Below are 18,822 nucleotides of genomic sequence, written 5' to 3'. Positions count from 1 at the left end.
TTAGATTTCTCCCATAGACTTTTAAAGGTGTTCCGTGGCTTTTCGAATTTGCCGCGAACACCCCAAATTGTTCGCTGTTCGGCGAACGGGCAAACAGCCAATGTTCGAGTCAAACTCATGTTTGACTCGAACAGATAGCTCATCCCTATTCATTAGTATGTTGACATCCAGTAGCAGATTCTGGTCACTGCTGTAATTTTGGCATCTTCCCCTGTCCTCCACTTCAATTTTAATCCTAGCTAGACCCTATAGGTGCCTACTGGGAGATGAAAGAGGGCTGTGAGAAGCACAAATCCTTATTAAAATCAATGTAACACAGCTAGTGTTGGCTGCCTGTGACTGGCCCGCCTGACAATCCTGAGTCCATATCCTTTTTACCCCTCTCCCCCCCTCCGTTTTTGTCTTTTCCCATTCTTTTTCTTCCTTCTGGGGCTTCTGTCTCCTCTATTTGTTCTTGGTTACATAAACTATATTGCACCATTATCAGGGACTTAGCCTGTCCAGGTTTGATGTTGATATCCATGTGGATCTTACCTGGACTTTGTTTTTCACACTCTTTAGATTTAACTATTGCTACTTTTTTTTTTTTTTTTATTGACATTGTATGAAGCTTTATACTGAATAATGTCATCCCAAGCCTGTGTGTGGGCAGATCGGATGCTTTATTGATATTCCTTTAACCACTAGCCTACCAGCCGATGTCATTATACTGCGGCAGGATGGCTCTTTCCCGCAAATCGCCGTAGATGTAAATCGCCCCCCTTACACAGCTATAGCAGGCGCGTGCCCTCTGCACGGCAGGAGTCCTGATGCGCATGGCCAGCGGGCGCGATCGTGGGTATGAGCCTGAACGGGGATGCGTGTGTGTAAACATACGCATCCCCATTCTGTCAGGAGAGGAGAGACAGATTGTCTGTTCCTACTAGTTAGGAACAGCGATCTGTCTCCTCTTCTAGTCAGTCACATCCCCCCACAGTTAGAAACAATCACGAGAGAACACATTTAACCCCTTGATCGCCCCTAGTGTTAACCCCTTCCCTACCAGTGACATTTACATTTTTTTAGCACTGATCGCTGTTTAGATGTCAATGGTCCCAAAAATGTGTCAAAAGTGTCCGATCTGTCCATCTGTCCGCCTCAATGTTGCGGTCTCGCAAAAAAAAAAAAAAAGAAAGAAATTTGCTGTAAGACTTCTTTAGAAGCCAATAAAGTCAACTCAGAAATTGTGTTCAGTGCACACATTTGATCTATTGCATATATGGCGCCAGCAACCAGTCCACATAGGATTTCAGAAAAGGGCTCTTGAAGTCATACAAGCCTTAGCTGCCTCCACTAAATAAGCAGTAGGTTAAAGAATCATTCAAATCTATACAACATGCAAGTACGAAGAGTGTGACTCTTTAGAAGAAAACTGCTTTTAATCAAACACAAATGTCCAAGGTCAACGCTTCAACCACATCAATATCTTACCGTAGCAGCAGAAAAGGCTTGCCCTGCATCAAGAAGCAGGAGGCTTGAATCAAAGACACGAATGAGGCAGGAAGAGTCTGAGGTTGTTTTCACTTCCAAGCCAACAAGAGAGCCAGGGGTTTCTGTTGCTGATGTGAAGTTAGCAGAAACCTGGAGGAGAGCAATAAAATTGTATAAATAGCATGTAATACTGCATTTTTCACAGCTGTCGTTCGGCACAAACAATGGTTCTCAGCAGATATGATTTAACAATTTTTTATTAAAGAGATTGTTATGGAAAATATGAATGCTGCTAACTGTTTTGGTTTCAAGGCTTTACATTTTTGACCTAAACCATGATAAAGAAATTCTAAACCAGCCATTCTCAACCAGGGTTTCGTGGAACCCTAAGGTTCCTCCAGAGCTTGCTAGGGGTTTCTTGAGCTTGAGCCTTAAGGGTTGATTGCTCTTCCATTTTTTTGGTGCCTGCAAAATTCCTGGGCCAACACCACTTTACATTTTTAGCTGTCTCTAATGGTGGCATTCTGACCACTACTGAAAAGGTTTGCCTTCTTCCTACTGACTACCAACGTAAGTGAATTTTTTCTCATAGACCCTCCAATGAATTTGTTTTAGCAAGGGTTCTTCAAGACCTGACAACTATTATAGGGGTTAAAAAGGTTGAGAAAGGCTGTTCTAAACACTTGTTTACAGCATATTTGATCCACTTCTAATGCCGCGTACACACGAGCCGACTTTATTGCAGACTTTGCCCGGCGGACTTTGACGGACTTTCTGAATGAACGGACTTGCCTACACACAATCAACCAAAGTCCGTCGAATTCGTACGTGATGACGTACGACTGGACTAAAAAAGGGAAGTTCATAGCCAGTAGCCAATAGCTGTCCTAGCGTGGCTTTTTGTCCGTCGAACTAGCATACAGACGAGCGGACTTTGACCGGACTCGAGTCCGTCGGATAGATTTAAAACAGGTTTCAAATCCAAGTCCGTCCAACTTTTGAGAAAACAAAGTCCGCTGGAGCCCACACACGATCAAATTGTCCAACGAAATCCCGTCCGCTCGGCAAAGTCTGCCGTAAAGTCCGTTCGTGTGTACGCGGCATAAGAGTATTGAAGCCGCACAGAACAGGCAGCTAGTTTCTTCAAAAGAGGGCTAAATATGGCAGTCCTCACATTTTTCCCCATGGCAAAATTACTTTAAGGAAGCATGGGCCAAATTAGAATCAGAATTAGGAATACAGAAAAATGTATTATTTCTCAATTAAAATAAAAAATTAAATGCAGGTGCATTTACGATAAAAGACCTTGTGTACCTCATATAAAATACTATCTTCATAACACCACAAACATCACTGTGCATTTATATTAACCTTAAATTAGATTGCCTGGTTGGATAACATACTGTATGGTCCATTACAAGGCTGTAACCCGATCAAACGTTTCATGTTGGCACAATTATAAACATTAAAAGTTATAATTTTCCCAATTCTTAAATGAATTAAGAGAGGAGACTATAGATTAGACATCTATAGAGACCCAGTCTAAGAGCCTAGTCACACTTGTCCAAATGGAAGGGTTTTACTGCATTAAAAATGCATACAGTATCCCAAAGAAATTCCATTATTTATTATTTGACTGGTTAATATCCATGTTCGTATCTACAGTTTAGTGTGAAAGACAAAATGAGCAACTTTGAGCCTATTCACACCCACACGTGCATTACCATATGCTGCATGCAAATGGAACAGGGTAAATCTAGCCTAATGTAAAAGCAAAATACACCAGCTACAACCAATGAATGACTTCTGTATTCTGCTATTTTGGAAGCTCCTATATGCAGTCTAGGACCTGACCATCGTCCACATGGCCTTTCCACTGGACACAGATAAAAGGGAGAGCTATACAAGTCCATTCAAGCCACATGACAAATCTGCTATCATCCATACATGTTTTAGAGGACTTCTTGGAGGCCATATCTTCTATATATACACATTAGAAATAAGTTTCCATGTACCTGGTTTTTGAAGCATTTCTCCAAATTGAGATTAATGGCATCTCCCACCATTTCATCCTTCAGCATGTACTGTATGGCATATTGAACAATAGGGACATGATCAGGAGACGCCTTGTAGGTTAAGTTGAATTCTCCTTTAAGAGCTGAGAGGAAAGCACAATGTAATTAGTTGGGTTTATAAATAAAAAAGACTGCACTTTCACCACCTCTAGCTTGTGAGGGACAGAGCTGCCAGCCAAAGATTCGGTAAAACAAACATAAATTTAAATGCTCTACTGAAGGCAGCTCTCCATCACACGGGGAGGAATCCAGTCTGCTCAGCAGAGGATCTGTCCACTGATCAGAGCAAACCATGGGGAGGACAGGTCCGTGTCTGGTCAGTTTATGCAGAGCAGACATGGACAGTGTCCCCTATGCTATACAGTGCTATATGGACCGGTGGGTGTAAACTGACTTCTCCTGTCTCCTCCATTTATATCCAACTGCCCTTTGACCCGACTGGCCTAGATGGAGGGGGATGGATCCCTTTTTTTTATATAGTGGACCAGATTGGATTGAAGTTAGGCAGGTGTCAATGGACACAAGTCCATTGACACCTACTGGTCCATAGGGGTGAATAGAGGGTCTGATCGGGTCTGTCTGAAAAACTGAAAGGGGCCAGAATCACTTCAGCTGTAAAAAACGGTGATTAAAAAAATTGTGACAAAACACAATAATGAACATATAAATCAAAACCATAAACACCTGAACCCAAAAGATACAGTGAAATACATAAACTAAACTGCATATGCCTTTAAATGTCCCACACTATTTCAATCAGTGCAAAAAAAAGTCCCAACACTCAGATGTAAAATTCCACTTTAATAATAGTGTGAAAAACTTTTTACAGTGCACACTCCTCCGTTGTGAAAGCTTCCACCATTCCTCCATGCCCAAATATAGGTAAAAGCTTACCAAAATGCCTTGGCGCAGTGACATCATCAGTTACGGCAAATTGTGCCGTTCTTTGCTGGATGCCGGCTGAGACATTTTTAACATGCTATGGCATTTTGGTAAGCTTTTACCTCTATTTGGACACTGAAACAGTGGAAGATTTCGCAATGGATGAGTGTGCACTGTAACAGGTTGTTCGCTATTACATTGGACTTTTACATAGGATTGTTGGGACTTTTTTCTGCACGGATTAAAATAATGTGGGCATTTAAAGGCAGGTGTACTTTCGTTTATGTAGGTCACTCTCTTTTGGGTTCATGTGTTTACGGTTTTGATTTATGATTTTTAGATGATGTTCATTATAGTGTTTGTTTCAACATTTAACTGCTTGCTTCCCAAGCCTATTCTGACACTTTTCTCCTACAGTTTAAAATCATAATTTTTTGCTAGAAAATTTAGAACCCCAAAACATTATTCAGTGGGTATAAAAAAAGAATCCCCCCCCCCCCCCCTTTAAAATAATCACATTTTGTTGCTTTGCAGCCTGTATAAGTGCAACTTATAACATCCAAGTGAAAGATAACACCAACATGTCGGGGGGGAATCACCCTTGTGTCAGTATTTTGTTGGACCGCCTTTTTCTTTAATTACAGCCTTTAGTCTGTTGGGATAGGTCTCTACTAACTTTGCAGATCAAGACTTTGCAATATTTGCCCACTCTTCCTTGCAGAAGTGCTCAAGTTCAATTAAATTTGATGGTGACTGTTTGTGGACTACAGTCTCCAAGTCATTCCACAGTTTTTCAATGAGGTTCGAGTCTGGGCTCTGACTAAGCCTTGCAAGAACATTCACATTTTTCTCCTTCAACCACTGTGTGGTTATTTTTGCTGTGTGCTTTGGGTCATTGTCATGTTGGAAGGTAAACCAACTTCCCATCGACAACTTTCTAGCAGAGTGCAGAAGTTTTTCCTCAATTTGATGGTATATTGCCATATCCATTTTTCATTTCCTGACAAGTGCTCCAGTCCCTGCTGCAGAGAAAACACCCCCATAACAGGATATTACCACCCCCCATAACAGGATATTACCACTGTGACAGATGCCGGTACTCAGGTAGTAGATCCGCTGTTACTGCTGCCTTGCTTCAGAGACCCTGCAATCCAGTAATTACATGCTCCCAGCCCACCCAGTTACTAGCCGCAACTCCGTGTAGGGTTGTAAAAACAGACTTTTGCAGAGCACAAGTATTTATACAGTAAAAGGGGTAATTTACATACAATAGTCACAGCAAAACACACCCATCTGGTCCTCCTTTGCACACTGCTCAGTATTTGCACTTAAGCCCCCCCCCCCCCCCCCCCCCTTAGCCCAGTAGGGGGTTACTAATATAGTCTGTGGGGAGGATGGTAAACACAGGCGTTTCCCTGATTTCCAGCTAAAACCAGTTGATAAGGCTGGATTTCAGTTCTTAGTGCCAATACTGGCTATACTGTAAAGGTCTCTGTCCTATAAGTCTTGGCCTGATGGAGAGTAAAAACACCACATATAAAACTCTAAACTTAACACAAACCACACATAAGACCCAGGGTAATGGGTAAAACGAAACGCTAAGTCCGGGGATAGTACATCCAGGAGGGGCAAGGAGAGCTGCTAAGGAGGGTATGTGTGGTTGTACTGCGAGTCTTGTTATGGCAGACCAGACTTGCCCCTAATAGATACAGGATAACTTACACATACGAGTGGCCTGGGGAGCTGAAAAACGAGTTTTCCAACCTCTCTAAGGTAAGCTGGGTTCCACAAGCCCCCTGCCCAAAGTGACTCCCATCACAACCACCTCCATGCTTTAATGTAGGAATGGTATTTGGATGGTGAGATGTATTGGATTTCCGCCAGACATATCGTTTGGTGTTGAGGCCAAATAATTCATTTTTAGTCTCTGACCAGAACACTTTTCCATGTGGCCTCAGTCTTCAAGGTGCATTTAAGGTGGTCAGATGGGACTAAAATTGAATTATGTGGCTCTCTCATAAAGTGGTCCAAGCAGCTAATTAGCCGCTGGATCTCTTTCAGAAGCAGCAGGAGGGCCCCCCGTGCCACTCGTCAGCGTTTCTCAGGGTTACCGGTTTTACCACCACTCCTGAGAAATGATTCGACGGCTCGCACGGCTAGCCATAGAGGTGATCAGATAATCTCTAATCACCTCTATGATCTTGGAGGACTGCTCATCCATGTCTTTATGGACCTTGCTTTGTGCACTGGTCCAAATCATTTGGTGAAGGGGGGGGGGGGGGGTTATGGTGTGGGGTTGTTTTTCAGGGATTGGGCCTGACCATTTAGTTCCAGTGAAGGGAACTCTTAAGGCATCAGCATACCAAGACATTTTGGACAATTTCATGCTCCCAACTTTGTGGGAACATTTTGGGATGGCCCCTTTCGGTTCTAACATGACTGCGCTCCAGTGCACAAAGCAAGGTCCATAAAGACATTGATGAGTTAGTTTGGGGTGTAGGAACTTGACTGGTCTGCACAGTCCTGACCTCAACCCAATAGAACACCTTTGGGATGAATTAGAGCAAAGACCGCAAACCAGACCTTCTCGTCCTTCTGGAAGAATGGTCAAACATTCCCACCGACATTCCTAAACTTTGTGGACAGACTTCACAGAAGATTTAAAGGTGTTATAGCTGCAAACCTCCCAACATCTGAACTTCAGAATGAGGGACAAGACTAAAAAATTTTTTTAAATATGGGCGTGGCCAAGTGCTTAGCAGAGTGAGGGGCTTAATGGATGTGGTTAAACAAAACCCATTCCCCTGATCCCATCCCGGCTTCATCCATTCCCCGATCCCATCCCGGCTTCATCCATTCCCCGAATCCCATCCCGGCTCCATACATTCCCCCGATCCCATCCCAACTTTATCCATCCCCCCAATCCCATCACGGCTCTATCCATCCCCTGATCCCACCTCGGCTCTATCCATCCCCCAATCCCATCCATCCCCCCGATCCCATCCTAACTCTACAGTGCCTTGAAAAAGTATTCATACCCCTTGACATTTTCCACATTTTGTCATGTTACAACCAATAACAAATGTATTTTATTGGGATTTTATGTAATTGACCAACACAAAGTGGCACATAATTGTGAAGTGGAAGAAAAATGATTTTCAGACTTTACAAATAAATATCTGAAAAGTGTGGCGTGTGTTTGTATTCAGCCCCCTTTACTCTGATACCCCTAATTAAAATCTAGTGGAACCAATTGCCTTCAGAAGTCACCCAGTTAGTAAATGGAATCCACCTGTGTGTAGTTAAATCTCAGTAAAAATACAGCTGTTTAATGAAGAACCTTAGTGAACAAACAGCATCATGAAGACCAAGGAACACACCAGACAAGTCAGAGATAAAGTTGTGGAAAAGCAGTTTAAAGCAGGGTTAGGTTATAAAAAAAAAAAAATCCCAAGCTTTGAACATCTCTCGGAGCATTGTTCAATCATCTGAAAATGGAAAGATTGTGGCACAACTGCAAACCTATCAAGACATGGCCCTCCACCTAAATTGACAGGCCGGGCAAGTAGAGCATTAATCAGAGAAGCAGCCAAGAGGCCCATGGTAACTCCGGAGAGATTTACAGCTCAGGTGGGAGAATCTGTCCACAGAACAACTATTAGTCATACACTCCACAAATATGGTCTTTATAGAAGCGTGGCAAGAAGAAAGCCATTGTTGAAAGAAAGCCATAAGAAGTCCCATTTGCAGTTTGCGAGAAGCCATGTGGGGGACACAGCAAACATGTGCAAGAAGGTGCTCTGGTCAGATGAGACCAAAATTGAACTTTTTGGCCTAAAAGCAAAACACTATGGGGTTGATTTACTAAAGGCAACTAGACTGTGCAAGTGCACTTGCTCCAGAGCTTAGTGAACAAGGTATAGCTTCACTTTGCAAAGAATACCCAATCACATGCAAGGAAAATAAAAACAGCATTTTTGCTTACACATAATTGGATGATGAAAGTCAGCAGAGCTTCTGCTCATTTACTAAGCTCTGAAACAACTGCTCTTTCAGAGTGCAACTGCACTTTGCAAAGTGCACAGTCAATTGGCCTTTAGTAAATCAACCCCTATGTATGGCGGAAAACTAACACTCCACATCACCCTGAACACACCATCCCCACCGTGAAACATGGTGTGTGGCAGCATCATGTTGTGGGGATGTTTTTCTTCAGCAGGGACAGGGAAGCTGGTCAGAGCTAATGGGAAGGTGGATAGAGCCAAAAACAGGGCAATTTTAGAAGAAAACCTGTTAGAGTCTGCAAAAGACTTGAGACTGGGGTGGAACGGCCCTAAACATACAGCCAGACCTACAATGGAATGATTTAGATCAAAGAATATTCATGTGTTAGAATGGCCCAGTCAAAGTCCAGACCTAAATAAAATTGAGAATCTGTGGCAAGACTTGGAAATTGCTGTTTAGACGCTCTCCATCCAATCTGACAGAGTTTGAGTTATTTTGCAAGGAGGAATGGGCAAAAATTTCACTCTATATGTGCAAAACTTGTAGAGACATCTCCAAAAAGACTTTCAGCTGTAATTGCAGTAAATGGTGGTTCTACAAAGTATTGACTCAGGGGGGCCGAATACAAATGCACGCCACACTTTTCAGATATTTGTAAAAATTAAAAAAATTGTATTTCTCACTTGTAGAAGGGAGGCCAGGGTTTTTACCCTACAAATGCTAGCTGCTTTTAACATCTCTTCAGATGATCACCTTCAAATGACCACGCATATATATGGAATTAGACACCATGGTACTACACAATAAACAGCTTGGCACATGTTAGCATATTTAACAAGAGTGAAGAAGCCTGGCAATCTGAACTTACATTTTGACACGTCTACAGAATGTTCACCGGTCTCCATGATCTTTGCTCTTGCAATGACCTACGATACAGTAAAAGTAAGAGGATTAGTGGACTATAGATTATTAAAATACAAATGTATGGCACATAATAGATTACAATATGGGCAACAAAAACATATTCAACCCAGCAATATATCCTAAACCAAACCTGGTTTAAAGAAGGGGCAAATAGCAATTAAAAGTATTCAAGTAGTTCAGGATCAGCACATTGTGAGATTAATTCACAAAGCTGGAATGCATGCATTTGGCATGATTTACAGCAAATTTAGCCTATATTCTCTGTATATAAAAAGATAGCCATTAAAAAAAAAGTGTTCTAGCTTTGTAAACATACACTTTGCATTACAATATGAGTCCAGTTTAAATGTGACTCCTTAATGTCCAGGACATTACACTAGAATTGATTGTAGTAAGGGACTCCAATTTTTTTTATCACATTGGCACTGCATAAAAAGTCTATGTCGACATCTACAAAGATAGCTAGGGGAATGCAATTTAAATGTACTAAAATTTTTGCATCATATACGGTTTTCCAGGAGCTTCAATGTCAGATCTTACAGCTCATGCATCTCCATAACAGAGTCAGGGTTTAAGTTAGAACGCCATCCTGAAACCATCTATTCAGAAACTGACTGATTGTTAGGGTAGATCCTGCCATAGATGCCCATTCAGGGTATCATTGTGTAACTGGCAATATTTTGCATTCTTGCATTATCCTACCCCCATGATATGTCCAAAAACCCTATAACACTTTCCAGAGTCCTCCATATGCTCACCATGTAGACAAATTTGATGGTGGTTTCTCCTGCAGCCAGAGCATCTTTACCAAAGGTGTACTGAACCCGGATGTTGTGCGTTTTACCACACTGCAGATCTTCTTTGGGGCCCTGCAGCTGCACAAAGCTATCAGTGCGAGAGAAGAATCGGCCGACAGATCGGTCATCATTGGAGTAAGTGGGCACAATCCAGTTGCCATCATGGCATTGTTCTTGGTTCTTGTAAATCAGCTGTTGAGTAACAAACCAAAGAAAAAATTCTGATACAGATTAGCTGACACTGAAGTATTAGGGCAACCTATTCATCTTTGTCATTTTCACAATTGCCAGCATTTATTGAGCACCAACCTACTTTTCAGGTTCATTAAAGTCCAATGCTATATTAGTGTTCATTATTTATGAATAGAAAGTGCATAGGCAGGTGCCTAAAAAGTAATTTGAGTTTTGCACTTAGAAGTTACCATTCAGTGATGCGATTGCCTGTCAGGAAAACAGTGCTCAAGCCCATATTTAAAGAAATGTGCGTTGCATGCAGAAAAGTTCATAGAACCGTGCACAGAACTAGGACCCTGCGCGCATCTACCTAAGTACTTGCACATGCATGTGTGCATTAGCATACAGCATGAGCTCATGAGCATGAATGTTTGATGGACTTTGGCTCCCAGTGGTCTATTTAAAGACTAGGGATGGGCTTTATGTTCGGGTCGAACATGAGTTTGACTCGAACATTGGCTGTTCGCCCGTTCGCCGAATAGCGAACAATTTGGGGTGTTCGCGGCAAATTCGAAAGCCGCGGAACACCCTTTAAAAGTCTATGGGAGAAATCAAAAGTGCTAATTTTAAAAGGTTAATATGCAAGTTATTGTCATAAAAAGTGTTTGGGGACCTGGGTCCTGCCCCAGGGGACATGTATCAATGCAAAAAAAAGTTTTTAAAACGGCTGTTTTTTCGGTAGCAGTGATTTTAATAATGCTTAAAATGAAACAATGAAAGTGTAATATTCCTTTAAATTTCGTACCTGGGGGGTGTCTATAGTATGCCTGTAAAGTGGCACATGTTTCCCGTGTTTAGAACAGTCTGACAGCAAAATGACATTTCTAAAAGGAAAAAAAGTAATTTAAAACTACTCGCGGCTATAATGAATTGTCGGTCCGGCAATACTTATAAAAGTTCATTGATAAAAAAACGGCATGGGATTCCCCCACAGGGGAACCCGAACCAAAATGTAAAAAGCGTGGGGGTTCCCCTCAAAATCCATACCAGACCCTTATCCGAGCACGCAACCTGGCAGGCTGCAGGACATACTATAGACACCCCCCCAGGTACGAAATTTAAAGGAATATTACACTTTTATTGTTTCACTTTAAGCATTATTAAAATCACTGCTCCCGAAAAAAACGTCTGTTTTTAAAACTTTTTTTCATTGATACATGTCCCCTGGGGCAAGACCCAGGTCCCCAAACACTTTTTATGACAATAACTTGCATATTAACCTTTTAAAATTAGCACTTTTGATTTTTCATGTTCGTGTCCCATAGACTTTAACGGTGTTCGAACAAATTTTTTGCCTGTTCGCATGTTCTGTTGCGAACCAAATGGGGGCGTGTTTGGCCCATCCCTATTAAAGACCTGCAGGACACAGGATCATTGCTGGGTGGTTATCAGCTCCTACTGCTTGTGACCTGATCCTGTGTAAATCTGTACCCCAGCCTGGCTTATTGACCCTGCTTGTTCCTGATCCTGTTCCAGATTCTGGTTGTGACCAAAGCTTGCTTCTCGTCTGCTGCTTTGGTATCTCCTTTGCTCACTTTATACTAACCCTGGCCTGGTTTTGACTTTGTACCTATGCTGCCCAGTTGTTTCAGCTCTGTCAATCTGACAACACTTTTGAGATCCTGCATCTGCCTGCTGTCTGCTTGCTCACTTCAGCTCCACATCAACTACCAAGATATTCCAAAACGGATCTCCTACAGGCACCCGTGTCACTTTGTGCTCTGTTATACCCTGTCATCTTCCCCAAGGGAAACAGGACAAGAGGTGTAAGGACAGCCCTCTTGTCAACTCTGCCTCAATCAGGTAAGTGACACTGCTGTTTGTTCTGTGGTGCTTCCTGTAACAGGGGTATTTATGTTTCAATGGATTTTTATTAAAGATTATATAGAAGCATAACAAAGATCTTGACATTACATTGAGCATTGCACAGTACATCATACATAGAAAATATACAAGGAGTCTACCTCTGGTATTTTCAAAACCAATAAACCTATACTGATATAGGCTGTACCTTGTTTGTTCCAGAGCTTGTGGTGTATAGAACATATCCTATTGTGGTTCCACCGTAATCCTCAGATCATAGCCTATGGCCATGCGCATGCTCTATAACATGGACCTTGGAATGCAGCCCACCTCCCAGGAGACACCAGCTCCCCTTACATCTATTGAGGGGGTCTGGCTTCCCAGGTATCGGGGGGCCCATCCAGACCACATTAAGTTAGTGTCTTGCCGAGAAAAGAAAGGGAGTAGATCTCAAAAGAAAAAAAAAAGGGGGAGGGCTCAGAGTTAGTGGGGGGGTCAGGGAGAGGTAAGGGGGGATAGGGCTCCACACTCTTCAAGAAGGGTCCTGGTTTATGATTGTCCGGGGATCATTTGTCAGGTATCTGATCCATGGATCCCATACTTTATTAAACTATTTCATTTTATCCTGTACTATTGCTGTTAGTCTTTTATTTAGCATAAGCCATGACATTTTGTGTTTAAGTTGGTCAAAGGGTAAGGCTGCAGACCTCCAGTTTCTTGCTATTGTGATTTTAGCTGATGTAAATATAAATGTAAGAAGCCTTCTTTGATGTTTTGAGGCCTCAGCTACCCTGACGCCCAGGAGGGAGTGCTTCGCGGACTTCGCCAGGTTAATCCGGGTGAGGGTGTATATGAAGTTATAGACCCTGATCCAAAATCTTCTGACCTTGGGGCATGTCCACCATATATGATATATCGTTCCCATCTGGCCACATCCCTGAAAACACTCCAGGGCAGCTCCGGGCACAAAAGTGGCCAGTACCATATACCATCTTAATAAAACCTTATAGAACAGGGGTATTTAAACATGAAGGGGTTGGGCCAGTAGGTGGGCATTGGTTGGTCGTGGGAATGAGAAGGTCAAAATGCATGAGAAGGCAAGCGACACTGCTGTTTGTTCTGTGGTGCTTCCTGTAACAGGGGTATTTAAACATGAAGGGGTTGGGCCAGTAGGTGGGCATTGGTTGGTCGTGGGAATAAGAAGGTCAAAATACATGAGGAGATGCATAGTTGCACCTAGTGGGGTTACCCTTTGGTGGGACCCTGAATCAGGACTGCGAACTATGTTACCATCATTTAGGAGGCATCACAAGCTAAAAAGACGTATGAGATGCCACCGCATTGCCCAAAGCACAGCCCAACAGTTAAAGAAGAACACCATCATGTACAACTTGTTGCATTGCTATGTGATTCTTGAAGAACGGTGATATAGGGATGAAGAAGAACTGTACATGAATGCCATTTTATTCAGTAAAAGAAGTTGCTGGTTAAAGCGGTAGTAAACCCACTGACTTTTTTTTCTCCTCCTACACCTGAAAAGGCATAATGAGCTAGTATGCACCGCATACTAGGTCCTTATGAGATACTTACCTTAGAACGAGGCGCCGGCATCTCACCCGGTCCACGCCGAGGGAGCTGACATTTCCCCTTGGCGTGTCTCCCGGGTATCGCGGCTCCGACGCTGTGAGTGGCCGGAGCCGCAATGTCGTCACTCCCGCGCATGCGCACGGGAGACTTCTTTCCGGCAAGGTCCGGCATCTGCTGGGCTTTCAGCCGAGAATCCCCTGTGCACATGCTCCGCTGCAGTCAGCGGCTCATTGCGAGGGGAATATCTCCTAAACCGTACAGGTTTAGGAGATATTTTTTTTACCTACAGGTAAGCCTTATTATAGGCCTACCTGTAGGTAAAAGTTTAAAAATTAAGTATACAACCGCTTTAAGTGAATTCTCTGGTCTGGTTTACTGTGAACACAAAGGGAAAGTAAGATGCTACAATGAATGGGAAAAGGGAATTAAGTGTAAACCTTCATGTTAACCTTCTGGGTGATGGAAACAAAGGAGGTAAAAGAAAGAAAGAGCAGCCAGTTTGGGAGTGGAGGACGATGGCGTAGGTTGTGTCGAAGGGGTGGATTGGTGGCTGTGTGGTCTACCTTTGTAAGCAGCAGGGACCTTATGATAGGGTCTGCTGCTTTGCAGAACCCTCCTAGGAATTGGACCACAAGTGTATACAATAGCTTCCCTTTGGAAGACTTTGGGCTGAAGAGTAAAAGTGTAAAGTGTAACGTTGATAAGGAAATATGGAATATGCAATTTCCCTATTTAAAGTTGTCTAGTTGTCTCACAATATTTAGGAATACCTCCAAGCCTTGGCTAAGTGTCCAAACAAGGACAAATTTGCATATATTGAATACAATCCCAAAAGCAAACTCATGTATCTGATTAAATAAAATGTATATAAGAACTAGTAGAGGAAAAATCTGTGTTCTATGCCATTTCCTTCAAAAGGACTTTGTAGTCAGTGCAGGGCTAGGTACAACTGGCAAGGGAAATGAGGTTATCCTTCTGGCGTGGTGCCCGATGTAGTACAGTAGTATATGCTTTCATATACCAAGTCTGGAGTGGTCTAGGTGACTGCCTCCTTATGTGGTCCATTTATTACAAAATAAATCTGTCTCTTTAGTGAACCGATGCCCATGGCGACCAATCTCATTTCATCCTTTATATGTGAAAAATCTGAAAGTGAAAAAAAAAAGATTCCCAAAAGTTCAACGTGACGGGAGTCACTTTTGGGCACAGGGTGACAGAGAAAATATATCTTGGATTACTTAAAATGGGACAGTAATATTTATCCACAATATCTCCCAGGCTATATGTAAAGACTATTCTTGGTTTGTTTGATTCTGAACTCAACATGTTAGTGAGAGAACTGATCACATTGGCCTCTAAAACTGGTTAGGAGCCGGACAGTTTACTCCTACTATAGTTTGTTGCCTACTAGGCTGAGGAGGGGGGGAGATCACTGTTTGTTTTGTTAATTGTAATTAGCTCCTGCTATTGTGAGAAGGTGTCCTGTGTTTATACTAATGTGTGAAGCTCGGTGACAAAAAGTCTGACCTGTAGTGAAATCTTGATTAATCATACAATGCCCAGGAGGACACAGAGTCACATCGGCTGCTTTAAGAGATTAATTAATTAGTTCATGTTAATTCTGTTTCTGGTTACAGTTGTATTGTTAGAGTGATATGAGCAGGAGGGGGACCTCCTCTTCTACTGTATATAAGACTGTATTCTGGTTCTAAAAAAAGAAGAGTCTGATTCCTGTTTGAATCTCCGTACAGACCCTCATCTTGTATTTGGGGGGGGAAGAATTATTTATATGGGTTTCTTGTTCGGCTGATTGGAGTGTTCGGTAGCTGCCTTTGTGTTCGGAAATGGAATGTCCTAAACGGCTTTAACCCCTTTCATACTCCGGGTGTCGTTACAGTCAACAAGACTGAGAACTCACTTTGTGCATTTTATTTTTGGGGGGGGGGGGGAATCAAAAAACACTAGTGTCACTATGCAAGAAAGACGTACTTACTACATACTAGTGTCACTAATGTCTTACAGTGCAGAGGTTCTTGAGTCCCCATTAGGGACCCTAACTGAATAGAGCTTGCATGTGCGGTCTGCATTAATGCAGGGTCCTTTAGATCAGTGGTTCTCAACTCCTGTCCTCAGGACCTACAAACAGGCCAGATTTTAATTATTACCTTGGGGAGACGCAGACTAGAATACTGCAATCACTGAGCAGAAAATTATATCACCTGTGATGTATTTCAGTTCTCTTGCAAACCTGGCCTGTTAGTGGGTCCTGAGGACAGGAATTGAGAACCACGGCAAGGTTTCCTACAGAGCAGAAGACACTCTGGGTGGCGAATTGGTTTCTTACCAATTAGGTGCAATGCTTGTCTGTATTACTTACAATAGAATGTTAGACTTACCGAATAGAGTTACATAGAATTACCCTGAACTGCTGCAGAATGATTTGGCTGTACATTGCATTATCCACTCACCTGAAAGTTGACATTTGAAGTGGTAAATTTTGAGGTATCAATTTCATATTGTGCTTTGCCATTCTCATCAGATGTCAGGTTCTGAAGAGCCTTTCCGTCCATTTGGAGTTCTACCACCTGGCCAATCTCAGGCTGCCCCTGTGCATTCTCAACAATTATCTGAGGAAAATGTCAACGTATGCTTCAGTTTTACACATGCATTTATCACAATACCTGTTCTAGTTAAAATATGCTTCATCTTGTACATGTTCCATCAAATGACGAGATAAAAAAAAAAAAAAAAAGACCTAGCATATTTTCAAGCTTCTCTGCTTTGCCATGAGCACCCCCCCCCACCCCACCCCCCTCACACACTTTTTTGTTTACAGGTTCATGTGAGTTCTCACCTCATGTATAACCCAGGAACCCGATCTCCCATATTCATCCCTTTTTTCATGAGGAGCAGATAGGACTGATGGATAGACTGTGGGACAGACTGTCTGGAGGAAGGGCAGCTACAAACTGGAATACTGTTCAGGCAAAAATAAAAGGGGTCTTCAATGTGCCAAGCCACTTCATAAAGCTCTGACCACTTCCAGACAGATAGCAAGTTGGGTTTGACTTGGGCAGTGTTGGTTGACATGGCTTATTAGTCCACGTCCTCTACACTCTCCCCCCCCCCCCCAAACAAAACAAGCTACCAAATGAAAAATGGTGGGGCCACCGTTGCTGAACTTTTATCAGCAGGTCACTGAGTTTAAAAAGGGGATCAGCATTCCTGTTAATAGTCTTTTCAGAAGCAGAGGTCAGCAATGGAAGCAGCCATCTTGTTCCCATAACCAGTATGTTTTAGGCTCTGAATCATGCCAGCGTATGCAAATCTGACTCATGGCAATTAGCAGAAGTTTTTGCTAGAGGATCACAGTCATACAATTGAGACGTTCTCTGAGTTTACCAAACTAAAAAGAAAAACAAAAAAACTGTATTGGCCACTAGTAGCCCAAACCTATCATTAAAATGCACAATAAAATTTAAAATTTAAAAAAAGGTTCCAACTCAACTCACCCCCACAGAATAAGGAATTCCTTTTTTGAAATATGGAAGCATAACCTTAAAGTCAAAACGGGCTCGGCCTAGCTCGCTGGTGATAGAGATGGTTTTGGTTTCAGTTGCTTGGACATCTGTCACAGAACACAATACAAATACTCATGCTCATGTATATACATCAGGAAGGCTTAGAGTACAGTCATACGTCTGATGCAGCCCAATTATGTTAAATATAGTGAAATCGACTGTTTTTCTCTGACCAGCCACAAAGGGCAGTAGGTAAACTGAACATTGTGCAGAAGCCCCTAGGAGATAAATAGTACAGTAAGTGGCACTCCCCACTCTTTATCGACAGGGATGTGGATGAGATGTTTTTTCCTTAATCCCCCCCCCCTGAGATCAGTGCTTGCATTCAGATAGATTGGAAGTAACCATTCCTGAACAGAAACTGAAGCCATAAAAGTAATTCTACACATGGATGACATCTTCAGCACCAAACCCCTGAATTATCAATTCTAAACAAACAATCTGGATGGGAACATTTTTGGGTCATTTTGCACTGATTTTCCCTTGATTGCCCTATATCGTCAGGACCTGGATCACCTGCTGGTGGCACGGTGCTTCCCAGCGTTGAAGGTTGTAGTTCCAGTGTCCATCAGCAGGTGTCTCCCAGCAGCCAGCAGATCCCAGTAATCAGTCTCCACCTGATGCTGGCTGCTGGGAGGGTATTTAGTCCCTCTTTTGCTTATACAGATGATTAAAGTTGATCCAGGGAAAATCCGATTGCCTCTCGGGGGATCAGGAAGGAATTTTTTTTCAGGAAGGAGTTTGTTCTGTGAGGAAAGTAGAGGAAGATTGTGAGTTCCTACTAGCTAGGAACACCGATCTGTCATCTCCTCTAGTTAGTCCCATCCCCCTACAGTTAGAACACACACTAGGGAAAACACAGTTAACCCCTTGATCGCCCCCTAGTGTTAACCCCTTCCCTGCCAGTGACATTTACACAGTAATCAGCAAATTTTTATAGCACTGATCGCTGTATAATTGTCAATGGTCCCAAAAAGGTGCCAAAAGTGTCCAATCTGTCCGCCATAATGCCACAGTCCAGATAAAAATCGCAGATCACTGCCATTACTAGTAAAAAAAAAAAAAAAAAAAAAAAAAAAAAAAATTATAAAAATGCCATAAATCTATCCCCAATTTTATAGATGCTATAACTTTTGCGCAAACCAATCAATATATGCTTATTGTGATTTTTATTACCAAAAATATGTAGAATACATATCGGCCTAAACTGAGGGGAAAAAAAACAGCTTTTTTTCAAAAAAAAAAAAAAAGAGGATATTTATTATAGTACAAAATATTGTGTTTTTTAAAATTGACGCTCTTTTTTTTGTTTATAGCGCAAAAACTAAAAACCGCAGAGATGATCAAAAACCACCAAAAGAAAGCTCTATTTGTGGGGAAAAAAGGATGTCAATTTTGTTTGGGTACAGCCTTGCATGACCACGCAATTGTCAATTAAAGCGACGCAGTGGCCTGGTCATTGAG

The 18,822-nt window shown here is 42.3% G+C and overlaps 1 protein-coding gene across 4 annotated transcripts in view; it reads right to left on the bottom strand.

The window, feature by feature from the left end:
* Positions 1-18,822, bottom strand: part of LOC141105851 (ovostatin-like) — a 164,186-nt gene that overhangs the window by 75,020 nt on the left and 70,344 nt on the right. For all 4 annotated transcript variants that reach the window (XR_012235664.1, XM_073595994.1, XM_073595995.1 and 1 more), the window contains exons 10-15: positions 17,290-17,405; positions 16,246-16,404; positions 10,115-10,345; positions 9,301-9,358; positions 3,486-3,628; positions 1,471-1,620 (exon numbers count right to left, since the gene is read on the bottom strand). Coding sequence is in view for 3 of the 4 variants with exons in the window: in XM_073595994.1 (XP_073452095.1) it covers positions 1,471-1,620; positions 3,486-3,628; positions 9,301-9,358; positions 10,115-10,345; positions 16,246-16,404; positions 17,290-17,405 (857 nt within the window). In the remaining variant the exon portion in view is untranslated. The remainder of the gene's footprint in view (positions 1-1,470; positions 1,621-3,485; positions 3,629-9,300; positions 9,359-10,114; positions 10,346-16,245; positions 16,405-17,289; positions 17,406-18,822) is intronic.

This window comes from Aquarana catesbeiana, linkage group LG08, assembly GCF_042186555.1.
Source record: "Aquarana catesbeiana isolate 2022-GZ linkage group LG08, ASM4218655v1, whole genome shotgun sequence".
Taxonomy (NCBI): Eukaryota; Metazoa; Chordata; class Amphibia; order Anura; family Ranidae; genus Aquarana; species Aquarana catesbeiana.
Note: the sequence above shows the minus strand (reverse complement) of the source record. Positions and strands in the feature narration are given on the sequence as shown.